Here is a 25,770-nt window from a genome sequence, read left to right on the forward strand (position 1 = left end):
CAAGAATACTGGAGTGTGTTGTCATTTCCTACTCCAGGGATTGAACCCCAGTCTCTTGCATCTCCTGCATTGCAGGCAGATTCTTTACCACTGAGCCACCTGGGAAGCCCCTATCCTTGTACTGCTTGAAGTTTACTGAGTAAACTTTCAGCACCATATGCTCTGTATCTGTTTCTTGAATTTATGTGTTGACAATGCATGAAATAAAATATTTCAGATCCTTCAGAAAAACTTTACAGCCTAACCTCAGAAGAGTTACCAGCCTTCAACAACCATTTGCTGAATATAAGTCAGACTACCCTGGATTTCCTTAAGACCTCATGTGGGAGGGGTCTCTGTGGATTTGAGGAACAGAGGTAGGTTAAATATGGTGCTTGTATGTACAAAGAGTGCATTGTAAAATTTTTGACAACCCCCAACTAGTTACCTTTACTACATAAATAAAGATTGTCCTCATGTGTGTACTTATATGGCTATTCTTTATAAAATGTTTAAGTGCTTTGCTAACCTAATATCAGGATTTAGTGAAAGGCTTATGAAGTGGTTGCTTTAATGTGAAGAGATAATTCTCTGCTGCACAATGTGTGTCAGGAAAATGAAAAGACATTTGGAATTTAATAATCCTTCACTATTTCTTCTTATATTGAAAAACAGTTGCCTTACTTGCCTTCATTAACTTACTGAATTTCAATATTTTGCATTCATAGACTCTTACTCAATGTGAATAAAGTTTTTAGAATAGAATATTGAGAAGTCTCCTTCTTGGAATCAAGTCTAGATTGTTAATGATATCATTTTAATCTATATGATTAAATTAAATTAAATTTATTAAATTAAATTAAATTAAATTAAAATTAACTCTATATCATTCTTCCCTTACACAGGATAAGAGCATTTAGAGATGGTGATCAGTTTATAAGGAACATTGGTAAAACTAATAAATCTTCAGAAAAGTAGTCTATCATGTCAAGGTGTTATGGTCATACTAGAATTCCCTGAAAAAGGAAGAGTGGTTCTTCTAAACAGACTGAGAAAAAAGTAAAATAAAATCCCCTTGAATTGTAAATTCTTTTGACTTGCTGAAGTCTAATATTGTAGTAAAAAGAAATCAAGAGTTCATATTCTGTCTTTCTAAAGGAGAAAATCATCTGTCTGTGGTCCAAGGATTTTTCCATTTCTAACACCACTTACATTTCTTTTTTTAAAGAGATCAGTATAAAGTTGCTATTTTTTTCCCTAAAAATAAACCAAAGTTACCAAGCCAACTTCATAAAAAGAAGGACATTTAGGACTAAATATAAGGGGATTATATTAATAGAATAAAGCACAGTTATTTAAAATTAAAAATTTCCTGAAAAAGTTATTACCTTGTCCTTCTTTTCTCTATTTAGACCAGTGAAAGGTTTTTTTTTTTTTTTTTTTTGCTTTCGTTTTTAATCACATTTAAGATCTGAACTGGACCACAGATAAGAGCTTACAAAATGCCGGTTTAACCTGTTTGGGGCATAAAATCCAAAAACGAGTTCTATCCATCACAGGGTGAAATATTTTATATTATTTAATAGTGTACATGGGCTGAAATTTTTAATAACTTGGACCAAAATATCTGATGGGGTCTCCTCTCTGTGCCCCCATACTACTACTTACCCCTAGCCTCAGACAGCAACACACTAGAGTTTCCATGAGTTCCTTTTCACCATAAGATGCAACAAAGTAAAAGAACTACATAGTTGCTGTCATTAATTTTGGCTTTGGCATATCTAGACTGGCTATCCACATGGTCCTAAGTGATTTATCTGGCAGCTTATTCACTGGGATTCTGTTAAACAACCAGCGTAATGATACAGGTTCTTAACAAGAACCTGGAGGCTCTGCAAGTTTCTGAAGTATTCTTCTGAGGTATCATCAATGAAAGATGCAGCCAGAGACCATGAAATCTTCTCTCCTTGGTTCCACTGTGGCTTTATCTCTTGAGAGAGGGAGAATGATGAGAAGAACGGAGGCTTGGTTTATTGGGCACATTGAGAATTATGGTCTCAGTCTGAAACAGCACCACCCCCCTGCCCAATGTCTGCCTGCCTCCAGTTACTTCAGTGTGTGTAGTATTGATCAGAAGATAAATGAAGAGTTGAAACCTGGTTCTGTATATTGTGTATTGACCTTTTAATGTATTTCCAGCTCTTCTGAAAAGGATACTGGAATCCAGTCTTTGCTGACAGTTTCTGAAAGCAGTACGGATGAGGAGGAAGAAGATTTTCTTGACAAGCAACATGTCATTACACTCCCGTGGTCAAAGAGTACCTAGTGATCATTCATTACTTTTTCCATTTTGTACCCAGAGTAAAGCAAACCTGAAAAAAGTTATCAAATGATTACCTGTCCGGGTGATAGAGATTTTTGATTATTGTCTCTGATATTTCAAGGTTTACAGACTAATAAAAATTAGTGAAATTATAAGTTTAAGGGCTTTTTCTTCCAAATTGCAGATTATATTAGTAACATTCAATGAAATTTTTAAAATAAGTTGTAACTGTGTCTCTAAGAACTTATCTGAAGGTAGTATTGTTGCATGTAGGGGGACCCCTTCCAGGGCCCAAACTGGGCTCTTGTCTAACACTCAGAAATGAATTGTCCTAGGAGACACATGTGCTGACAAAGCAAGAGATTTTATTGGGAAAGGGCACCCGGGTGGAGAGCAGTAGGGTAAGGGAACCCAAGAGAACTGATCTGCCACGTGGCTTGCAGTCTCGGGTTTTATGGTGATGGGATTAGTTTCCGGGTGGTCTTTGGCCAATCATTCTAATTCAGAGTCTTTCCTGGTGGCACACGCATTGCTCAGCCAAGATGGATGCTAACGAGAGGGATTCTGGAAAGTGGATGGACCCGTGGTGTCTCCTTTCAACCTTTCCCGAACCCTTCCGGTTGGTGGTGGCTTATTAGTTCCGTATTCCTTTTCAGAATCTCCTGTCATAAAACAACTCATGCAAATAGTTACTATGGTGCCTGGTCAGGGTGGGCGGTTTCAATCTGTGTACTTCCCCTAACAGTACATGATTATCTTTTTAAAATTAATTTATATTTATTGAAGTATAGTTGATGTACAGTATTAAATAAGCTAGTACATGCTTCGAGAAGGCAATGGCACCCCACTCCAGTACTCTTGCCTGGAAAATCCCATGGACGGAAGAACCTGGTAGGCTGCAGTCCATGGGGTTGCAAAGAGTCAGACATGACTGAGTGACTTTCCTTTCACTTTTCACTTTCATGCATTGGAGAAGGAAATGGCAACCCACTCCAGTGTTCTTGCCTGGAGAATCCTAGGGACGGGGGAGCCTGGTGGGCTGCTGTCTATGGGGTCACACAGAGTCGGACACGACTGAAGTGACTTAGCAGCAGTAGCAGTGACAGTACATGCTTATCTTTAAAATAATGTTTAATTGTTAAATTATGTTTTAAATAATTGTGTCACCAATGTACATTTGATGGCCTAGTTATACTTGGCAGTATCACTGAGACTGGAATCCATTTTTTACTTTGATTAGTTTTTTTCTTCTTGTTGGGGTTTTTGACATTTACAGGTGTTTTGGTAGCATCAAAAGTTGTTGCTAGAAGAGAAAAAGAGGACCTGAAATAAAATGAACATGATACTTGCCATTTTCTGTTATGGTAAAACAGTGGAAAGATCCCTTAATTATCTAATTTTGGGATGGCCAGTGTGATGGTTCATTTTATGTAGCAACTTGGCCAGGCTAAAGTACTCAGATATTGGCTACACTTTATTTTAGATCTTTCTATAAAGGTATTTTTCAGGTGAGATTAACATTTAAATCAACAGACTTTGAGTAAAGCAGATTACTCTCCATAGTAGACTGAGGTCCTCTAAGGAAGAGAGAATTCTGTCTTCAGACTACCTTCAGGTGAAGCTAAAACATCAGCCCTTCCCTGGTCCCAAGACTGTAGATTTTGAATTTGCTAGCCATCACAACTGGTTCTGTTCCTATGGAGAAGTACAAACTGTGTTTCCCTGACTAGTACAAACACAGTCAGTATGGAGGATTGTTGTGGTAGGTTAAAAAAACACCCAAAACTACATTTCAAAGTGTTTTGCTAGTCCTGAGTGGTAGTGGACCCTGGGGTTGGTTTGTATTCAAGATTTCACATAATTTTATAATGCAAGAGCTTCAAAAGGGACAGTAGATGAAAGGAGAATAGTTTTATGGATGTCACTTTGCAATGTCTTTGGACAATTTCTCCTTAAAGCATTTGTTGACTTACCAGAGAAACATCCCTACAGCTTGGCAAAACCATTATGTCATCACCACAGCATAGACATATCTCAGGATTCAAACTCTTTTTAACCTGGATAGTATTCTAAGATTCTAAATTCTGAGATTCTGGGTAGACCCCATATAGACTGATGGTTGCTTAGTGTAAATCTATCTTTAATACTTTTTTCATGGCATCAATAAATTGTACTGGCATTCGCACACACCATCTACTTACAGGGTAGAAAAGGACGATACAGAGATCTATCAGCATTTCTATGTCTTTTAGCATACAAATGCCACTTATAAAAAGTGACTTACATAAGTGAACATGAAGTAACCAGGAAAGCCAATCATACTATCAGAATATAATTTTTCAAAAGAAATAACTTGAAGAATGTGAGTCCTCAGCATTGTTATTGTTCTCTTAGCACTTCTTCTACCACAATCCCAGAGAGAGACAATAGCGAGTCAGCCTTGAATCTTTATCATTTGTGTCAAAAGCCCTTGTGGTGTCTTTACCCTGAGGCTGAATTTTAGTATCTGTAGTTTAGTATCTGTAGGGGATTTCCTCTTCACCTGTTCAGATAGGAAGAGCTGCTATTTTTCTTTTCAGTGTGTCTGCTCAGGTTTAAAGTTTCTCGGCTTTTCTTCTCCTCCTTTGCTCTAAGACATCTTCCTCTCCCTTTTAATGAAAAAGAAAATTGTTTCTCTGGGTGCAATTTGTAAAACTCTTTTTTTTTTTTTTCTCGGACGAAATGGTAGGAGATGTTATCCTATTCTCATTAGGAAAGTAGGCCCACTACTTTTCCTTCTGTGTATTCAGTCATGGCTTGAATCTTTTATTAACTAGCTCAGAAGGAGATTTTATAATATTCTATTACTTTTTATAATGTAAGAATTTTGAAGTAAAAATTAAGATGATAATTAGTTGTCATTGGTGTGTTTCTGGCCAGAATTTGAAATAAGGAATGAACCATTGATTTTGTCATTTGACTTTCAATATAACATTGAAATTAAAAATGAGGGTCCTCTGGGGCAGAGCAGACCCCCTTCTGCCTTTATTTGCTTCCCATAACCACATATTTAGAAAAGTTCCTAATTCATTCGTCATTAGTCTAATGAGGAAATAAAAAACTAAATAAGATTAGAACCTTTGCCTGAAGCAACTTCAGTGTGTTCTCTCATGTGGGAGATCAAGCTTAAAATCATTGTTAAAGGCATGAGCCTAGTTCTCACTGTGGAATTGAGAGAGTTACAGACATTCTAGAAGAATCACAACCATATTCCCAATTCTGGAATTAGTACAGTGTGCCTCTAGAAACTCCTGGACAAGTGATAACATGATTTTACATGCATATTGGGATTTAGCAATTTGTATTCAGACTTGCCTCTGGTGTACAGCCAGAGTAAATCCTGTAATTTTACAATTCTGGCAATACACATGATGGAAACAAAATTAAATTATAGTTGATAATTTAATATGTCTTTTGATACTTGTTGAAGTCATCCGTATTTGGTGCACTCTGAATGTGTCACACAACGCAGGCCAGTGGCGCACCCCACGCTTAAGACCACTTCATTCTGTGTTTATACAGGAGGGGCAAGACAATTTTTTCTGGAACAGATGAAATACACAATGGCTCCATCTCTATAATAAGGCACTGAAATATTTTAAATAATGCCTTGATTCAGAAAAACCAGTCCTCTTTGTCCCTATGATTCAGTTGTTGGAAAGATCTTGAGCAATGCTTATCTCATCTTGACTTTGGGCACATGCCATTTTCTCATCTCCAAGGTCTCAAAATGTACCTTCTCAAGAGACTCTTAACTTCTATCTAAATTAATTCCCATTATTCATTTTATTCCTTCTTATAGTGTCCTACTTTTTCCTCTGTAGCACTGATAATTTTTAATCTATTTGTGTGTTTTTTTAATGTATATCTCTCAACTAGATGATACAGTTCAACAGACCATGGAGTTTACCTATTTTGTTCACCACTCTTAAGTTTAGCCCCTATCTTATGCCTGGCTGAGATTGAGTGGTCATTAGTAATGAATGAATGAATGAATGAAGGGAAAAATGTGCAGGATCCAATTGATAAGCTGCCTCAATCCCTAACTTTTCCCAAGGAAAGACAGCATAGTATATATAGTGGGAGAAACACAGCTTATCAGGTTACACTGTTTACTAGATGGCAGATCACTTAGTTGAATGTGATCCTTTCTGAATTGGAGAAAAAGATACTGACTGGCTTGACTTAGCTCAAAAGATGGTGTGAGTATAAAATGTATTGAGTGCAGAAACCCTTTGGGAACTAGAAAGTGCTGTGCCATGCTAATTATCATAATTTCTCATGTGTTTACCCTACAATCATTGAATATACAGACAAATTAACGGGTGGATTAATTAGTGAATTTAGGACCAAGTTGACATAAATGATCTATGAAAATCACTCAGTATCAAAAATGAAGACTGCATGAGTGAGTTGGACAATTAGATTGAATATTGTATAAAGCTGGCATTAATGTTGAAATCTAAATATCTGAATTTAATTAAAAATATTTCTGAAACATTATTCTCTGTGTTTATAGATTTCTTCTATCATGTGTAAATTCAGAGTTTTTAAATATTAAAATTTCACTGGTACTTTATAAACACTGTGCATCATACTTCCAGAAAAGGAGAAAATTTGAAAACATACTATTTATACCTCCCCAAATCTGTTTTTATAGAGCATTCTGTTTCATCATAATTTTCATCCATGGTTATTTATTACTAGCCATATTTGCATGAAAACAATCTTTATTTCCTCAGAGTTCATCTGTGCCTGTAGTTTATCCCCCACCTAAAGTCATAATTCTTTGTTAGTGACACCCTGATTGTTTGCTGGGTAAATGATTATGATGTTGCAAACAGGATTATGGCTTTAGCTGGGGAATAACCAGCAGGCATAAAGGAACTTTAAGGAAATAAAGATCCTCCTCTTTTAATGCAAATGTCTTTCATAGTTAAGGAAAAGGAGAGAATGTTCTTAATGTTCTCCATGAGGTGACAGTTATGTTTAAAATGAAAAGATTTAATTGATTGATGGGATTATCTTCTGTTTCTTTTTTTCTTTTCAGATACATATACAGTACAATAACATTTATGGAAATGTAGGTGTGAAAGGGCTCTTTTTATGCCCTTATTTCTGCCAGAAGGAAGCAATAGGTGAATTGTTTTCTATTCAGAAACAAATACACATTATTCTACATATAAATGCTTAGCAAAGTTTCTAGGAGGGAAATGTATTTCATCCCTATTTATAATTAACTGAACCTTATATATTCTAAATAACTCTGAAAGAGATGTTTTAAGGTAAGTTTTGATATAATTTCGGGTTATTTAGGTAATTGTCATACTTTTATCAGATAAGGTTTTGTCCTTGTTTATTCAAACGACCAGAGTTCTTTGACAGCTTGTATACTAAAAAAATGAAAACTGCAAGTGGAAGCATGAGACAAACAGATGCACATTTTAGTTTTCAAAAGTAATCATCGCATCTTTCTCCTCTGACCTTTGTGCCATAGCTCTGGAAGAATATCTTGTAAGGTAGACTACTGAATCTGTTAGGATTTTGTTTAACTTTATACTACAGGAAACATCAAAGAACAGTGGAATAACATGGTATTTACTTCCTTGTATGTAAAGTCTGGGATCAGGCAGTCGAGTTCATCAGGGAGATACATCTTGCTGGGTTGTTTCTATCCTCAAGGTCCCCTCATGCTAGGAGATGCAATTTTTAGCCATCACCAGCTGAGTTTGAGGCAACTAGAAGTAGGGCAGTGGGAGAGCAAAATAGGCGCTTCCTCAATGAGGCAGCTTTCTTGAAATTAGTCTCTCTGGAAATCTCACACAATATCTCATTGCTTATATCTCATTGGCCAGAACTTAGCCATGTCTAGATGCAAGGGAGCTTAGAAATGTAGCTGCTTAAGTGGTTGTGTTGCTGCTCAGAATAAAACTGGGGTTGTGTCACTGGGGAAGATGGGGAGAGCAGGTACTAAGGCAACTGGCCTCTCTGTCACAGAATGCTATTCTCATCCTTGATCCACAGCTTCTGTGCTATTCTCATCCTTGATCCATAGTTTCACGCTCTCAGAATATATGGATTTTGACATTAAAGTGATTTGAAATTACATGATAGAAACCAACCTTTTGGGATTTAAATCACTCAAATTTAAGAGACACAGACTTAAATCATTCAATTTCTTATAGAAACCATACTTCTTTTTTTAGTCTGAAAGACATACTGGAGTTATACAAACAGAGACGTCATCATTATTCAGCTTCAAGTTTTCACCTTAGGACTTCTTGAAACACATTCTACATCTCTTTAAAGTTCAGTCTTTGGGCTGGTGCCCAAATCCAATCTGCTTTGGCAAAGACTCAGTGCACTCTGTTAAAAATACTGTGATAGGAAATATTTGTCTCAAATGAATGTTCCAGTAGTAAGCTATTTTGAAACCTATGATGGAAATTTTCATAAGAATACACAGAGAACAAATATAAAATAATTTCTTCTTAGAGGACTGTTGAATATTTGTACAGTGGAGCCAGAGATTACAGATGCTCTCAGAGATAAATCCTCAAGGTTATGTTCCTATAGCGCACTGCTGAAATCCTTTAGAATACATATAAAATGAGAGATTAATTGCTTTCAAACTGAGTTCTGGGGACTCTTAGTGTTTCTTGATCTGGTTGGGGAATATAAGTGGGATTGAGTTGCCCAACAAAAGCATCTATAGTTGGATATTTTTTATATGAAGGGGTTCTTTGTAAGACTAAAGAAAGAATTCTGTGAGAAAATTTAGAGATCATTGGTCTAGGGTCTGGGAAGATCTCTGAACACCCTTTCAGGCTGGTATTCTGGGATTTATGTTGTCACGGAATATTAGATGTTAAGACACATGACTGGATTTATATGTCTTTGGTTTAAGACTAGACTCTAGAGAACTATGGAGGGAAGACAGTTTCTCCTGCTCAATTTACTGGAAGGATGCAAACATTGGAGAAGGAAATGGCAACCCACTCCAATATTCTTGCCTGGAGAATTCCATGGACAAGAGGACCTGGCAGCCTCCAGTCTGTGGGGTCGCCAAAGAGTTGGACACAACTTAGTGACTAAACAACAATCCAAACATTATCCAACCTTAGTCAGCTGCCTGTATTGCTAACTGACTTCTAGTTAAAATTTTTTTCTTCATACACAAAAGCCCACTCAAAATACTGAAAGTAAAATGGGCTTATTTAATGAGAAGTGGAATTGTGTGGAAATCCAAGAACAGGAATTGTAGAAGAGTTGACCTCACAGGGGCTTAGACTTGGACTTGAGACAGTTCTCTTTCCACATAGTTGTGGACACTCATGGGTCCCTGATTTGAGGCGGGGGGGAGGGGGATGGTGGGGAGGGGGGAGCACATTAGCTTTGTTTCTCCCTACTGATTGGCTTCTTACTTTTATTTGTCCTTTCTGCTTATGCCCAAGGATTTACTTTATTAATTACAGACCTCTCACTCTTCTCACAGCCTCCCTCAGCCCTATTCAGACAGCTAACAGTTTCAGTCTTTTGAGTTGGATTTTCAGTTCTAAATCTAGAGAGAGAAGCTAGATTGGTCCGGTTTATATTTTCAAACCAGGTAATGTGATAGCCTAAGGAGGGCCCTGGGCTGGGTCAGGCTCAAACAATTATTTCCAGACCTTGGAGAGGGAGTGGAGAAAGGGAAGGACAACTTGTTATAAAACAAGGACTCTGCACTCAACAGGCCCAGGGCAATGATTTAAGGCTGTTTTGAAAAGGGAAGTGAGTCTGGTATGCCACAGACCTCCCTGAAAGGCCCTCAGGGAAGGAACGCAAAGTCAAAGAGAGGAGGTTTGTAGGACAGTTGTAAAAATATGAGAGTGGGTGTGAGGAGAGGGACAGTAAAGGGGGGAAATGAGGGGGCTGGTGGCAGGTCAGGACCCTGATGTATGGGAACAGTGCAGGCAGTACCTGGTCTCAGACAGCAGCAACCTGCCGTTCAGGGGCTCTTCCTAGACCTCCTCCAGGGCATGTTCCCAAACATGACCAGAGTATAAATATTACTCTATTCTGGAAGACATTGCTGAAAATGAGTAATCTGGACCTTTGGTCTAAGTTTTTTTCCCTGATGTCCTCATCACAACACTTTTTCATTTCCAGGACTGATCTACTTGACAACTATGAAGTGAAATTTCACACCGAATCCTCCTTGGGGCACAGTATTCTCTGGAGGCCCCAGTGGACTCTCAATAGCAATGTTACAAATGTGGCAGGTGCCTCTCCTTGGCCTGCCTGCCATCCAGAGCCAGATGAGTCTGACAGCCTGTCTCACACAGAGTCCCCTTTATTGGTTTTTGAAATAGTCCCTTTTTGTTCTTTATAGAGGAGGAATGAAACCTCAACCAGATGCTTGTGATTGAAATAAGGGATAATGATGATATGTCTCCTCCTGTTATCAGATAAATAACAAGGTGAAAATGAGCCGTTTAGCCACAAACAAACATTGCACTAGGGGTAAATGGTTTATTTTCCAAGTTTGAAACAATCATACTTTGACAGCATCACTCTCAAGATTTTAGGTTTATTATAACATCATTAAAAACACATTTATTTGGTATTAGTGGAACATAGTTCATTGCACTGTTACATAAAAGATAGATTTGACATTAAGCTAGTTAAAAGGTCTCAATTTAATTTTTCATATTTCTAAAAATATTTTCTGACTCACTGAGACTCTTTAAATGAATAAAATTTTATTTTTCTATAAATAAGATTGATAGATTATAATTGTACCAAATGGTCAATTTTTTATTGTATGGTATCTTCTGTTCTAGAAATAGAAACGCTTCAGTTTCTCAACTAGATTTAGAGAAATTATTCAGCTTGATTCTACAACACCAGTGAAGGTAAATAGTACTTCAGAAGAAGTGTTTTTGCATTTTCTTAATGGAATCCCAACTGTACAAAATTTAAACTGAACTTAAGCTATTTTTTTTCTCCCTGGAATGAATACCCATTTCAATACTCACCATGGATTTAGTAGGAGATTTGTTAATAAAGCGGCTTCCCTGATAGCTCAGTTGGTAAAGAAACCAACTGCAATGCAGGAGACCCCGTTCAATTCCTGTGTCAGGAAGATCTGCTGGAGAAGGGATAGGCTACTCACTCCAGTATTCTTGGGCTTCCCTGTGGCTCAGCTGGTAAGAAATCTGCCCGGAATGTGAGAGACCTGGGTTGATCCCTGGGTTGGGAAGATACCCTGGAGAAGGGCAAGGCTACTCACTCCAGTATTCTGGCCTGTGAGATTGCAAAGAGTCGGAGGACTCCGCGACTTTCACTTTGTTAATAATGGAGACAGAATTCCTATCTCTTGTTCAATTCAAAAAGTTCCTTTTAGAGAGGGGACAGTATATTGTTATGACTTCCATTGAAAAAGAGACTTCTTTGAACCCATATCCTCATGAGCCATTCCCCTCATAATCACTTTTGCTCCCTCTATAGTAAAATTTCTCAAAAGCAGTATCAATGCCTCACCTCCTGTGTTCTCTTTGACCTATGAAATTAGGCTTTTGTTCTCGCCACCTAATCATAGTGTTCTTGTCAATAACAACCTTCATTTCTCTCAGAGCTCACCTTAGCCTCTCAGCATCATTTGATGTGGTTGACTCCTCCATCCTCTTTGAAACTGTTCTTTACATTATCACTGGGGACACCACAGTCTCATGAGTTTTTTTTTTTTTTTTTTTAATCTTAGTGACTGTGCCTTTATAGTGTTGTCTGAAATTCCTTTTACTTTTCTCAGCATCTGAATATCATGGATATTCCCTGAAATATCAGGGAAAAATCTGTGGCCTCCTAGATCTATATTTTTTAAAAGCGATCCTTTCCATTCTGAAATACATAATTTCACCTTAAAAATCATCCCTTAACTCCGAATTAGGATATTGGCAGATCCAAAAGAGAACTGTTGATTTTTCTTTGCAAACTGGCTCCCTCTTCAACTCTTATTTTTCAGTGACAGCACTGTTCACCTAATTGCTCAAGCTAAAGACACTAGGAGTCACCTTTGAATTTTCCTTTTCTTTTCAGGCATTAACCTATTCTACAGTAACTTCTGTTAATTCTGTCTTGAAATATGCCCTGAAAATTTCCCATCCAACTACCTCCTCCATCACTCCCACCCAATCCACTCCTCTCGCACTGGACCCAATAGGGCCAATAGCTTGACTTCAAAAATGAAAATTAGATCACATTGTCTCCTCAGCTCAAGCCCCTCCTTGCATTACAGTTAGAACTAAAGTCAAAGTTTTGCAATGTCCACCAAAGCTTCATAAAATCAGGCGCATGCCTCACTCTACAGCCTCATGGCTTACCCTTCCTAGAGCTGCCTGTGCTCTGAGCTGTTATTTAAACTCAAGAAGGTTCTAGCTTTAGGACCATTATACTTACTCTTCCATCTGTAACACTGCCCCCCCACCTCCCCTAGATCCTTGCAAAGTTTCCCCTTTCAGTTCAGATCTCATCTCAATTATCAGTCGGAGTAGTTAGTTTCTGCTGCTGCTGCTTAGTCCCTCAGTCTTGTCTGACTCTCTACGGCCCCATGGACTGTAGCCCACTAGGTTTCTCCATCCATGGAATTTTCCAGGCAAGAATAATGGAGTGGGTTGTCATTTCCTACTCTAGAAGATCTTGCCAACCCAGAAACTGAACCTGTATTTCATATCTCCTGGATTGGCAGGTGGTTTCTTTACCACTAGTGCCTCCTGGGAAGCCCAGAGAAATTTCACTGGTTTCTTTATATAAAGGAGCCACATATGTCTTCACTCTACCCTCTTATATACTAAACATTTTTCCTACTATTATACAGAAAGCATTGATTCACCTTTTTACTGACATTCTCAGAATGTAAGTTCCCTGAAAGCTGTCTCATTCATAACTGTGTCACCAGTGTGTGTCTGGCGCAGAGAATATTAATTGGTTAATATCATCATTAGTGAATACTGATTGAATTAAAGATTTTTTTTTTGGTTGGCAAAGATCTGTAGATAGGTGTTGAGAAGAAATTTTCTATGGCAACTTTCTAACATACATTGAGCATCATAATGTAAACATTTTCATTGCCTTACAACAAGGATACCTGGTAAGTACTACCAATATTCCCTATTTTGCATATGAAAAAATAGACTTTCAGGATGATTAAATAATGTGCCCTAGGCTACTGAGCTAGTAAGTGAGGGTGTTGGATTGGAAATATAGGTCTTCCCATTCTGGGAGTCTATACTTGCCAATGTGTACAATACTTCCTTTCTACTTTTTTTCCACTTTGCTGCTGCTAAGTCACTTCAGTCGTGTCCGACTCTGTGCAACCCCATAGACGGCTTTTTCCACTTTAGTGAACTTTTAAAAGAGAGTTTACTATTGATTTATGGAACAGACCTTAATTTCAGGTGCTGGGATTGGATTTTTTTCATAGTAAAATATTTGAATGTAGCTTTATTATAGTTTAATTCTTTAAAATGTGTATTCTTGAAAAACAACAACAACAACAACAAAATCTCCTCAATTGCCTTCAATAGATCTTGGCTGAATAAAATATCAATAGCAAAATTTAGATGTTTGGAAATATTTATACTCTTGGCATCACAGCGGTCATTTTTCTCCTAAAGGTTGTGTATGTAGTTTTGTCAGTGGTAAAAGGTGGTTGGCAGGGGAGCTAAAGCTAGTGTCTGGCTTTTTTTGTCCTTGGCTGTAGGCTCAGGTACTACTTGTATCATCAGATTTCCTAGTATTCCTGACCACAAAACAATTCTGTGAGGCACCTCATTTATATCAGTAGTCAGTATTAGCCACTTAATAAACATTTTTGACAATCCATTATGTGCTAGGCCCTGAAGTAGGCTCTGGGGCTAAATGAATAAAGTATGAATCCTGCCTCAAGGAATCTGTGGTCTGATCCAGAGAATAGACACATGAATAATTGCACTAATGAATGTAGATTGACCTCACCTCTCTGAGATTTGTGTTAAGGACGTCTTCACAGATGAAGTGATCTTCAATTTGGGTCTTGAGAATGATTTAGATGTTGTCATCTCAGCCAAGACAGTTGGGTGGAGGTTGAAAACTTTCTTGGTAAAATTTATGTGACAGAAATATTCCTCCTAGAGAGGGCATCAGTTGCCTTTTGGGGTTTCTCATTAATAAGTTCAGTAATTATCATTTAGTTATGTATTCAGATAATTTATAGCTTGAAGATGGAAGATTCTGCATTTCCATGTACTAAGTTTATCTTAAGTTTTGACATCAGGTATCAGTATATTCTATAAGCCCTAGGGATTTGATATTCTGCCCTAAAGGAACAGGAAACAATAGAATCTATTTTCCAATTTATACATTAAGTACTGATGACAGTATGGAAAAAGAGCAAGGGAGACCTTCACTTATACACGAGGACAAGATGAAGGCAGTCATACATGGCAGCATGGCTAGAATATGTCACATAGCAGAACATTAAGGCACTGGATTGTCTTCTTGTATTACCAGAAAAACAGACATCACCAGGGAACTCTAGCAAAATGGGCAATGGAGTCCTGAGCTGTCTCCCTTTTTTTTTTTTTTAATTTTATGGAAGATGGGAAGCAGCATCTGTACTATTTGTTGTAATATTTATTCCCTGCACTGTCATATGCAACTTAGATTCAACACATGAAAATATTTTATGTCAATATGTTTGAAACTCTGCTCCATGGAGCACTGGTAGTTCTAAGAAGACCTCTCAGGGTGGAGGACGTATGGACAGGGTTGCAACCCTTACCTGAGTTTCAGTGCAAATACTCGACTTCTGTCTTTTCCCTGTCACTAACAAAGTATAAGATTTTTCTCCACTGAAGATTTCTCATCTAAAATATTTAAACAATACTGTTCTAAGTGCTCTCTGATGAGAAAGGAGCCCTTATGACTGCTGTTCTAATTCAGTGGAATAGTACCCTGTACATGCTTAGAGTAGCATAATGCACAAATCCCTAAGACGGACTGCTGAGCACCTTGTTTTGGAAAAACTCAGTTTGACTCAGAAGCTGAGTCATTGTTCTAATGATCTACTTTTATCAATTGAAGAAGCACTTTAACTCTGTAGCCTCTGGTTCTACCAAAAGGAGTTTAAGCAATAACCTCTTAATGTGTAAAGTGACTCTACAGCCTATTTTTATTCACTTCTAGTTGTAAGAAGCTGAAGAAATAAGAGAGATTTTTAAAAGTCTTTTCATTTAAGTGATATCCAATATCAGAGGGTTTTTTTTTTTTCTTTCTTTTTTTTTTTCTTTTCTACTTTTAGAGTCTTTGAAAGCGTTTTGGAAATACACCTGAAGATACTGGAAGCATCCAGGACCTAGACCAAAATCATATTTCCTCTGTGGGACAGGCACTGGAGCTCAGGGAAGGTACCTTATCCATCTATAGGCAAAAAGAATGAGCCAGTCTTACACAGACACACGGGAAATAAAAGGCAGGAACAAATAGCTGAGCTCCTGCTGACCCCTGGTATTTAGGACAGTAAATGGAGTAAGATGAAGGCAGAACGACAGCAAGAGAAGATCCAGGATGTTGAACAGATCATCAGAACACAGGGCTCAGCAGCAATGGGATACATGGAGGCTTGATCAGAGAATTAGATGGAGTGCATTTCTTACCTTGAGGTCTCTGGAATATGGTAGAAGGGGTCCCTGAAGAAGCTCCAGGGAGTCTGTGAATCCTATGAAATTGTAAACTTGCACACGTTTGTACTCTGGAAAGAGTCCATGGTGTTCTTCAGAGTTTTAAAGTAATCTATAGTGTCCTCTTTGATTTCTTTCACCAGTGTTTTATAGTTTTCTATATATAGGTCTTTAGTTTCTTTAGGTAGATATATTCCTAAGTATTTTATTCTTTTCATTGCAATGGTGAATGGAATTGTTTCCTTAATTTCTCTTTTGATTTTCTCATTATTAGTGTATAGGAATGCAAGGGGTTTCTGTGTGTTGATTTTATATCCTGCAACTTTACTATATTCATTGATTAGCTCTAGTAATTTTCTGGTGGAGTCTTCAGAATGGCTGTGATCCAAAAGTCTACAAGCAATAAATGCTGGAGAGGATGTGGAGAAAAGGGAACCCTCTTACACTGTTGGTGGGAATGCAAACTAGTACAGCCACTATGGAGAACAGTGTGGAGATTCCTTAAAAAACTGGAAATAGAACTGCCTTATGACCCAGCAATCCCACTGCTGGGCATACACACCAAGGAAACTAGAATTGAAAGAGACACATGTACCCCAGTGTTCATCGCAGTACTGTTTATAATAGCCAGGACATGGAAGCAACCTAGATGTCCATCAGCAGATGAATGGATAAAGCTGTGGTACATATACACAATGGAGTATTACTCAGCCATTAAAAAGAATACATTTGAATCAGTTCTAATGAGGTGGATGAAACTGGAGCCTATTATACAGAGTGAAGTAAGCCAGAAAGAAAAACACCAATACAGTATACTAACGCATATATATGGAATTTAGAAAGATGGTAACGATAACCCTGCATGTGAGACAGCAAAAGAGACACAGATGTATAGAACAGTCTTTTGGACTCTGTGGGAGAGGGAGTGAGGGGATGATTTGGGAGAGTGGCATTAAAACATGTATAATATCATATAAGAAACAAACCGCCAGTCCAGGTTCGATGCAGGATACAGGAAGCTTGGGGCTGGTGCACTGGGACAATCCAGAGGGATGGTATGGGGAGGGAGGTGTGAGGGGGTTCAGGATTGGGAACACGTGTATACCCGTGGTGGATTCATGTTGATGTATGGCAAAACCAATATAATATTGTAAAGTAAAAAAATAAAAATAAAAACGATAAAAGTAATCTATATATGAAAACGTTTCACAATTTCTGGATGGTCCCCAAGGGTAGATTGGATTAAGGTAAAGGTAGCCTTGATGATGAGGTGTCTGAATAACAATCTGCTTCTTAAAGAAGGATGGAGAAGGACTTATAATGTGTGTAGAAGTCAGCCTACCAAAAAGGTTAGCTGGCCCTTGCTATGAGAGAGAGAGAGGAAATTAGGCAAAGTGTAACTGTCTTTCCTGAAGGTTCTCCCTCTAGCCAGAGTTAGGGAAATTAACAAAGAGTGCCACTCCCAGCTCATCAGGGGAGATCTGAATGGTTCCTCCTTTCCAGTATGCAGCATCTACAGTAACACAGGACTTAAGTTCTCTTCTGTGGTCATCAAATGCTTATTTAGTTCCTACAATATATTTGACCCTGTGTAGGCATATAATGGATTTTAGCTCTCGTGAAACTTATATTCTAGTAGAATAGATAAGATAATAAGTAATTATATAGATTGTTGTTAGAGATATAAAAGAAATAAGCAGAGTGCTGAGACTGTTAATTTGGACAGACTGAGTTATGCAGCAATAGCAACTGCTGCTGCTGCTGCTGCTAAGTCGCTTCAGTTGTGTCCGACTCTGTGCGACCCCATAGACAGCAGCCAACCAGGCTCCTCCATCCATGGGATTTTCCAGGCAGGAGTACTGGAATGGGGTGCCATTGCCTTCTCCGCAGCAATAGCAAACAAACATCCAAAATGAGTGGCTAGTTCACTGAGGCTTTACACGGTCATTTGAAGAGCAGGCTGATGATATTGCTTGCATCTGGGACATTATCAGTTAATATAGCATAGGGAAAGAGAATGAGGTAACCAGACCCTGCTTCTTTAAACTTTTAATCAGAAGTGACACGTCACCTCCATACATATTTCTTTGGCTGAAGAAAGATAAAGAGTGAAGATCATTCATCATCATCTGGTCACTCAGTCATGTCTGACTCTTTGCAGTCCTCCAGGCTTTTCTGTCCATGGGATTTCCTAGGCAAGAATACTAGAGTAGGTTGCCATTTCCTTCTTCAGGGGATCTTCCCGACCCAGGAATTGAACCTGGGTCTCCCATACTGCAGGCAGATTCTTTACCATCTGAGCCACTAGGGAAGCCCCCTATAATTATATATTTATGTATTTGATCTATTATATGTTTAATCTATACTATAAAATTTCCCAAATATATATTTTTGGTTGGGGTTAAAACTATCTAGCTACCTACAGTGATTTTTAACTTTTATAAACTATGAAATTAGACTGATTTGAAATTCACACCATTTTGTGGTTTGATATCATTCTGTGATTTGATATTACTCAAAAGTGATGCCCATCATATCTGCAGAACAGCAAGGCCTTTAAGTATGCCAGTTGATACAAAATATATTGAATTAAACAAATGTAAACTAATTTGCTTATGAGAAATCTGAAAATAATATAGTGAATGTCTTCAATTGATTGGCATTGGAATGTGATAGTTGGTTAATTCAGAGGCTTACTGGGTGACCAATCTAGCCCTGAGGTGGAGATAATGGACTGCTAATTGCATGCATTTGAGTCTGTTAATTTCCTGTTTCCCACCCGCTTTGTTCCCTCCTTTTGGCATGTCTGCCAAAGCAGATCAACCTGAGTTGCTGGATAGGGGTAAAGAGCTTAAGGCATTAAAATCTCCAGCCATTTCCCTCTCATATACTGCTAAATTTTTTTTTTTTAGTTCTTCATAAAAGAAACATTGGAACAATTAGCTATCATAGCAAAATCTTTCTCTTTTAATGCCACATAGTTTACATGGAGCCCTTAGTAATGAGGACATACAAATTGGATCATGGGAATAACTAAGAACACATTTAGCAAGAAAAACAGAAGTTATGAAGTCTCAAGGGCTGTAAATACTTGAACTTGGACCAAGAAAAACATAAAATAGTGATTTAAAGGCAGACCTCTTGCCTGAATTTTCAAGTTGACCAATAGGTTATAAGGGGCATTTGGTCATTAATCATACTTCTGACAGAGGAGAAAGAGTGTTAATAGAAAGTTAAGAGCGAGGATTGACCTGAAAGATCAGCTTAACCCAAACCAACGATTTTATAATGGAAACTTGAAGACCAGAAAGGTTAAGTAACTTGCCCAAAGTCATAGAGCAAGTTAGAATCAGAGCTGGAACTAAATTTTAATTCAGGATTCTTATACAAAATCTCTTCCAGAATTTATGACTTATGATTTCCTAGCATATTTCTCCCAGGAAAAATCCGTTTGGTTTTTACTCCTTTACTGAAAAAAACTTTTTTATTGAGGACCTACTGTGTTTGGAAGTATGAATCAATACGCTCTTGACTTCAAGAGGCTTACATATGAGGAAGGTTGGGAGGATAGTATAGAGTAATGGTGAACTCAAGCAGAATGCCAGGTATGAGTGTGGAGTGAGAAGTCTAAGGGGAAGGCCGTATTAGGGGTGGAGAGTTAGTTTAACGATAAGTAGATGATTGTTAGGTTAAGGAAAAAGGAAGTGGGACCTACTCTGGATGACAAGCACCTTCGTGTAAGATTTCAAAAGGTGTCCTCTTTGAGAAGTTACAGCCCAGTGGGCACATAGCTTGAATAATGAATAGAGGACTGGGTTTCAGCCCCAATTGCTCCCTGTGCCTAACTTCTTATGTCAGGCACAGTCACCACAGCATAAGCAGAAGGATATTCCATGCTGAGAGATCATACTAGGAAAAACTATATGACCTTTCATCTGTGAGGGCATTATTAATTTATTTTTTTTTTTTATTTTTAATATTTTTTATTTTGTACACTTAATAGGTCAATCACAAGATTCAACTTTTAAACAGCAATCAATAAAATGATGTATTTTTTGATTCAATTGATAAAACACACAATAGCAGAATTTATTTACAGTAGGACAGTCCATTTACAGATGGACTAAAGTGATGGACTAAGTTGAAACTTCTGTATAATTTTCCTAGTCCATGCTATGACAAAATCACTGCACATTTATGAAGTGATTCCTTAAAAAATGATACACTTAAACAACTTCTCAATTCTTGAACAACTGAGAATAAACCATTGAAAAACATGTAATATTGGCTCCTTTATCTTTATTTTTTTTTTCCTCTAATTTTATTTTATTTTTAAACTTTACATAATTGTATTAGTTTTGCCAAATATCAAAATGAATCCGCCACAGGTATACATGTGTTCCCCATCCCGAACCCTCCTCCCTCCTCCCTCCCCATACCATCCCTCTGGGCCGTCCCAGTGCACCAGCCCCAAGCATCCAGCATCATGCATCGAATCTGGACTGGCAACTCGTTTCCTACATGATATTTTACATGTTTCATTGCCATTCTCCCAAATCTTCCCACCCTCTCCCTCTCCCACAGAGTCCATAAGACTGTTCTATACATCAGTGTCTCTTTTGCTGTCTCGTACACCGGTTGTTACCACCTCCCAGAATAATGGAAATAAAAGCAAAAATAAACAAATGGGACCTAATTAACCTTAAAAGCTTCTGCACATCAAAGGAAACTATTAGCAAGGTGAAAAGACAGCCTTCAGAATGGGAGAAAATAATAGCAAATGAAGCAACCGACAAACAACTAATCTCAAAAATATACAAGCAACTCCTACAGCTCAACTCCAGAAAAATAAACGACCCAATCAAAAAATGGGCCAAAGAACTAAATAGACATTTCTCCAAAAAAGACATACAGATGGCTAACAAACACATGAAAAGATGCTCAACATCACTCATTATCAGAGAAATGCAAATCAAAACCACTATGAGGTACCATTTCACACCAGTCAGAATGGCTGCGATCCAAAAGTCTACAAATAATAAATGCTGGAGAGGGTGTGGAGAAAAGGGAACCCTCTTACACTGTTGGTGGGAATGCAAACTAGTACAGCCACTATGGAGAACAGTGTGGAGATTCCTTAAAAAACTGGAAATAGAACTGCCTTATGATCCAGCAATCCCACTGCTGGGCATACACACTGAGAAAACCAGAAGGGAAAGAGACACGTGTACCCCAATGTTCATCGCAGCACTGTTTATAATAGCCAAGACATGGGCATTATTAATTTAAAAGAAATAGGAAAAATCCTACACCTTTCTCCTAGTCTTTCTCTTCCTAACTCTAACTCTCTGATCTGTCTAAATGCCAGAGAATGATATTTTGTATTGCTTATAATATACCTTAATTTACATAAATTAATATTCTGGGCTGTAAAAGTGTACTTATTACAAGTTTTGAATCTTGGCTCTACCAATTACTTATTAGCTATGTGAAATAGGGCAAGTTCAGTTCAGTTCATTCTCTCAGTCATGTTCGAAATTTTGTGAACTCATAGACTGCAGCACGCCAGGCTTCCCTGTCCATCACCACTTCTAGAGCTTGCTCAAACTCATGTCTGTTGAGTCGGTGATACCATCCAACCATCTCATCCTCTGTCATCCCCTTCTCCTCCCACCTTCAATCTTTCCCAGGATCAGGGTCTTTTCCAATGAGTCAGTTCTTCCAATCAGGTGGCCAAACTATTGGAGCAAGTTATTTTTGTCCCATAAAATGCAGACAAAGCATGCAATAAGATTCTTCTGCAATTTTTGTGAGTGTGTAAAGAATAATAATATCTAGTGTGTGCATTTTCAGTCATGTCCGACTCTTTGTGATCCCCTCAGACTGTAGCCCACCAGGCTTTTCTGTCCATGGAATTTTCTAGGCAAGAATACTGGAGTAGTTTGCCATTTTCTCTTCCAGGGGATCTTCCCGACCCAGGGATGGAACCCACATCTCCTACATCTCCTGCATTGGCAAGTAGATTCTTTACTACTGAGTCACCTGGGAATCCCAATAATATCCAGAGTGCTTCTCAAAGTGCTTGGTATAGAGGATGTGTGCTAATAAGACACTTCAGTTGTGTCTGACTTTTTGTGACTCTATGGACTGTAGCCCACCAGGGTCTTCTCTCCATCCAATTTTCCAGGCAGGAATACTGGAGTCAATTACCATGCCCTCCTCCACAGGATCTTCCTGACCCAGGGATCCAACCCACATTTCTTAGGTCTCTTGCATTTGGACAAGTGGATTCTTTATTACTAGCACCAACTGGCATATAGTAAATTGTGCATAATGTTAAGTATTAACATTACATTTGATTGATATAATGATTCTGTAAAGTCAGCAGAAGTACATGAATATTCCGTTTAACACATGATCCACATATCACTCAAGCTCTCACACCCAATTAATATCTTTATAAGATTGATCATGGGTTGTAGAAGCTCAGCACCCTTCTAACAAGTTGTTTGTGGTCTTCATGGCTTGCACTGTCATGGTTGCCTTGTCTCCTCACTCTACTCTTGAAGAGGACTCACTCTCACTGAGTCACCCCTTCTTCTGCATCCGCTACTATTTACCATCAACTATCAGTATAATGGAACTATATTACTTTTCAGTGTAATAGAACTTCTTCTGAAATTTGAAAAATTTGGTGAGTGATCAAATTGGACCTTATACTACTGCACAATTATACTCATCTCACATGCTAGCAAAGTAATGCTCAAAATTCTCCAAGCTAGACTTCAGCAATACGTGAACCATGAACTTCCAGATGTTCAAGCTGGATTTAGAAAAGGCAGAGGAACCAGAGATCAAATTGCCAGCATCTGCTGGATCATCAAAAAAGCAAGAGAGTTCCAGAAAAACACCTATTTCTGCTTTATTGACTATGCCAAAACCTTTGACTTTATTTTTTGGGCTCCAAAATCACTGCAGATGGTGATTGCAGCCATGAAATGAAAAGATGCTTACTCCTTGGAAGGAAAGTTATGACCAACCTAGATAGCATATTGAAAAGCAGAGACATTACTTTGTCAACAAAGGTCCATCTAGTCAAGGCTATGGTTTTTCCAGTAGTCATGTATGGATATGAGAGTTGGACTGTGAAGAAAGCTGAGTGCTGAAAAATTGATGCTTTTGAACTGTGGTGTTGGAGAAGACTCTTGAGAGTCCCTTGGACTGCAAGGAGATCCAACCAGTCCACCCTAAAGGAGATCAGTCCTGGGTGTTCACTGTAAGGACTGATGTTGAAGCTGAAACCCCAATAATTTTGCCACCTGATGCGAAGAGCTGACTCATTTGAAAAGACCCTGATGCTGGGCAAGATTGAAAGCAGGAGAAGAAGATGACAGAGGATGACATGGTTGGATGGCATCATTGACTCAATGGACATGAGTTTGGGTAAACTCTGGGAGTTGGTGATGGACCTAATGTGCTGCAGTCTGTGGGGTCACAAAGTGTTTGACATGACTGAGCTACTGAACTGAACTGAACTAAACAGCCCTTCTCCCTCTGCATCCGCTACTATTTACCATCAACTATCAGTATGGTATAACTATATTACTCTTTAGTGTAATAGAACTTCCTCTGAAATTTGAAAAATTTGATAAGTGATCAACTTGGACCTTATACAGCTAACAGCTTAAAATTTATATTAACCACTTCTCCTGCCTCGTTGCAGAAATTTCCAGTGCTGTGACATCATATATTATGTCCCAGACTCTTACTCTTGCTATCTTGCTGTCATATCTTTCTTTCCTTCTATTTCCTCCTTTGGAGAAGGCAATGGCACCCCACTCCAGTACTCTTGCCTTGAAAATCCCATGGATGGAGGAGCCTGGTAGGCTGCAGTCTGTGGGGTTGCTAAGAGTCAGACACAACTGAGCGACTTCACTTTCACTTTTCATTTTCATGACTTGGAGAAGGAAATGGCAACCACTCCAGTGTTCTTGCCTGGAGAATCCCAGGGACGAGGGAGCCTGGTGGGCTGCCGTCCATGGGGTCGCACAGAGTAAGACACGACTGAAGGGACTTAGTAGCAGCAGCAGCAGCAGCATTTCCTCCTTGATTTTTATTCCTCTTTGCACTCTCCCTTCAAAATTAAGAATGAAATTTTCATTTTCTCATGTGAAGAAACAACTAAGACTTATTTATTTATTTATTTTGGTCTTGGCTCCTATTCTCAGAACCCTATCTCTATCCCAAGTATCTTATCATAGACCTTTTCTAAATAAAGACAATTCTCTTTCTGGACCTAGACCAGCTGTTAAGAAAATTGATTTTTTTCTTTTGTGCTACCACCACACGAGGAGACTGAAGCACAAAAAATTATGTGGATTGATGAAAGTTACCTGTATGCTATTTAGCAGAAGAAGGACTTGAGCTGAATTGCTTTGACTTAAATCCAGTACATTTTCTGTTGTCTTCTTATTTAAGAAATATCTGTGAGATACTTCAATGTCTTGTCTTTTGACATATTTATTGAGTATGTGTTCAGTTGAAGGCACTATGCTAGGTATTAAAAGTTTTAAAGATGAATAAGATTTAGTCTGTGCTCTCAAAGTACTTAAAAATTTACTGTGGGCAACAGAATTCTACAAAGAAAATGGCCTTGCATTAACTAGACTAGTTTTGCTCTTTCCAATATTACTTCTTGGGTGACTAAGATTTTTGCTGAAGCAATAGTTTATAGTTTTAAAAAAAGAAAAGGAAAAGAAATAAAAGAAAAAAAAGATAATTATGTATGTAGACAGATTAGTGTAGAAGTTCTTTGGCTCACCATTATAATACTTTCTTAAGCAGATGCTCTGATATTTCATGACTAATAATTTGATTCCTTTCTCTTTAAATTACCATGTATTGTTTTAAAGTTTAGAAGAATGTAAGGTGAAAATAAAATTAACCTCATTTACCTTACTTATTAATTTCTGTTAATTTTTGTCATATTTCCATTTAGTTTTGTCATAACATATACCTATACATATAGCCAGAGGAGAATCTTTCTGCATATAATTGGTGTAATAGACTAAATTATGTCCCTTCAAAATTCACATGCTGAAGTCACAAACCCCAGTATCTCAGTATGTGACCTTATTTGGAGACAAAGTCTTTAAAGAGGTGATTAAGGTAAAATGAGGCTCTTAGGATGTGGTCCTATGACCATGTCCTTAAAAGCAGAAGAAGACACAGGAGCAAGCATAGGTAGGAAAAAGCCCATGTTGGGAGGTAGCCATTTGCCAGCCCAGGAGAATGGCCTCAGGAGAAACCGAGTGCCAATATCTTTATCTTGGACTTCTAGTCTCTAAAGCAGTAAGAAAATTAATTTCTGTTGTTTTTCATGGCAGCCCTCACAGATGAATTCAATTGGTATCATGTCTTTTCCACAACTAATATTGAATCATGGGTGTTTTGCCATGTCAATAAAAATTCATGATGAGCTAATATGCCACTAAAGGGAAACATCATAATATAGTTAACTGTTCCCTATTGTTGGATAGTCAGCTTTTGTTCCTGTTTGCTAAGGAACTCTCAAAGTTCAGAATTAATGAAACTATGGGTCCCTTAAGGTGATCCAAATGGGACATTATTTGGGGTGATTTTCTGTCCGTTTATTTAAACTAAGAATGGTAAAATAGGCATTCCACTTTCTACTACAAACAATGTTGTTTGATTATAGAGCCATCTCATTGC

The 25,770-nt window shown here is 38.0% G+C and overlaps 1 protein-coding gene across 7 annotated transcripts in view; it reads left to right on the forward strand.

The window, feature by feature from the left end:
- ZBBX (zinc finger B-box domain containing) overlaps positions 1–2,457 on the forward strand; it is a 124,696-nt gene extending 122,239 nt beyond the window's left edge. For all 7 annotated transcript variants that reach the window (XM_024995664.2, XM_024995678.2, XM_024995673.2 and 4 more), the window contains 2 exons: positions 218–356; positions 2,179–2,457. In XM_024995664.2, the coding sequence (XP_024851432.1) occupies positions 218–356; positions 2,179–2,305 (266 nt within the window). In that variant the 3' untranslated portion in view covers positions 2,306–2,457. The remainder of the gene's footprint in view (positions 1–217; positions 357–2,178) is intronic.
- Positions 2,458–25,770: the final 23,313 nt, after the last annotated feature.

This window comes from Bos taurus, chromosome 1 (assembly GCF_002263795.3).
Source record: "Bos taurus isolate L1 Dominette 01449 registration number 42190680 breed Hereford chromosome 1, ARS-UCD2.0, whole genome shotgun sequence".
Classification (NCBI taxonomy): Eukaryota; Metazoa; Chordata; class Mammalia; order Artiodactyla; family Bovidae; genus Bos; species Bos taurus.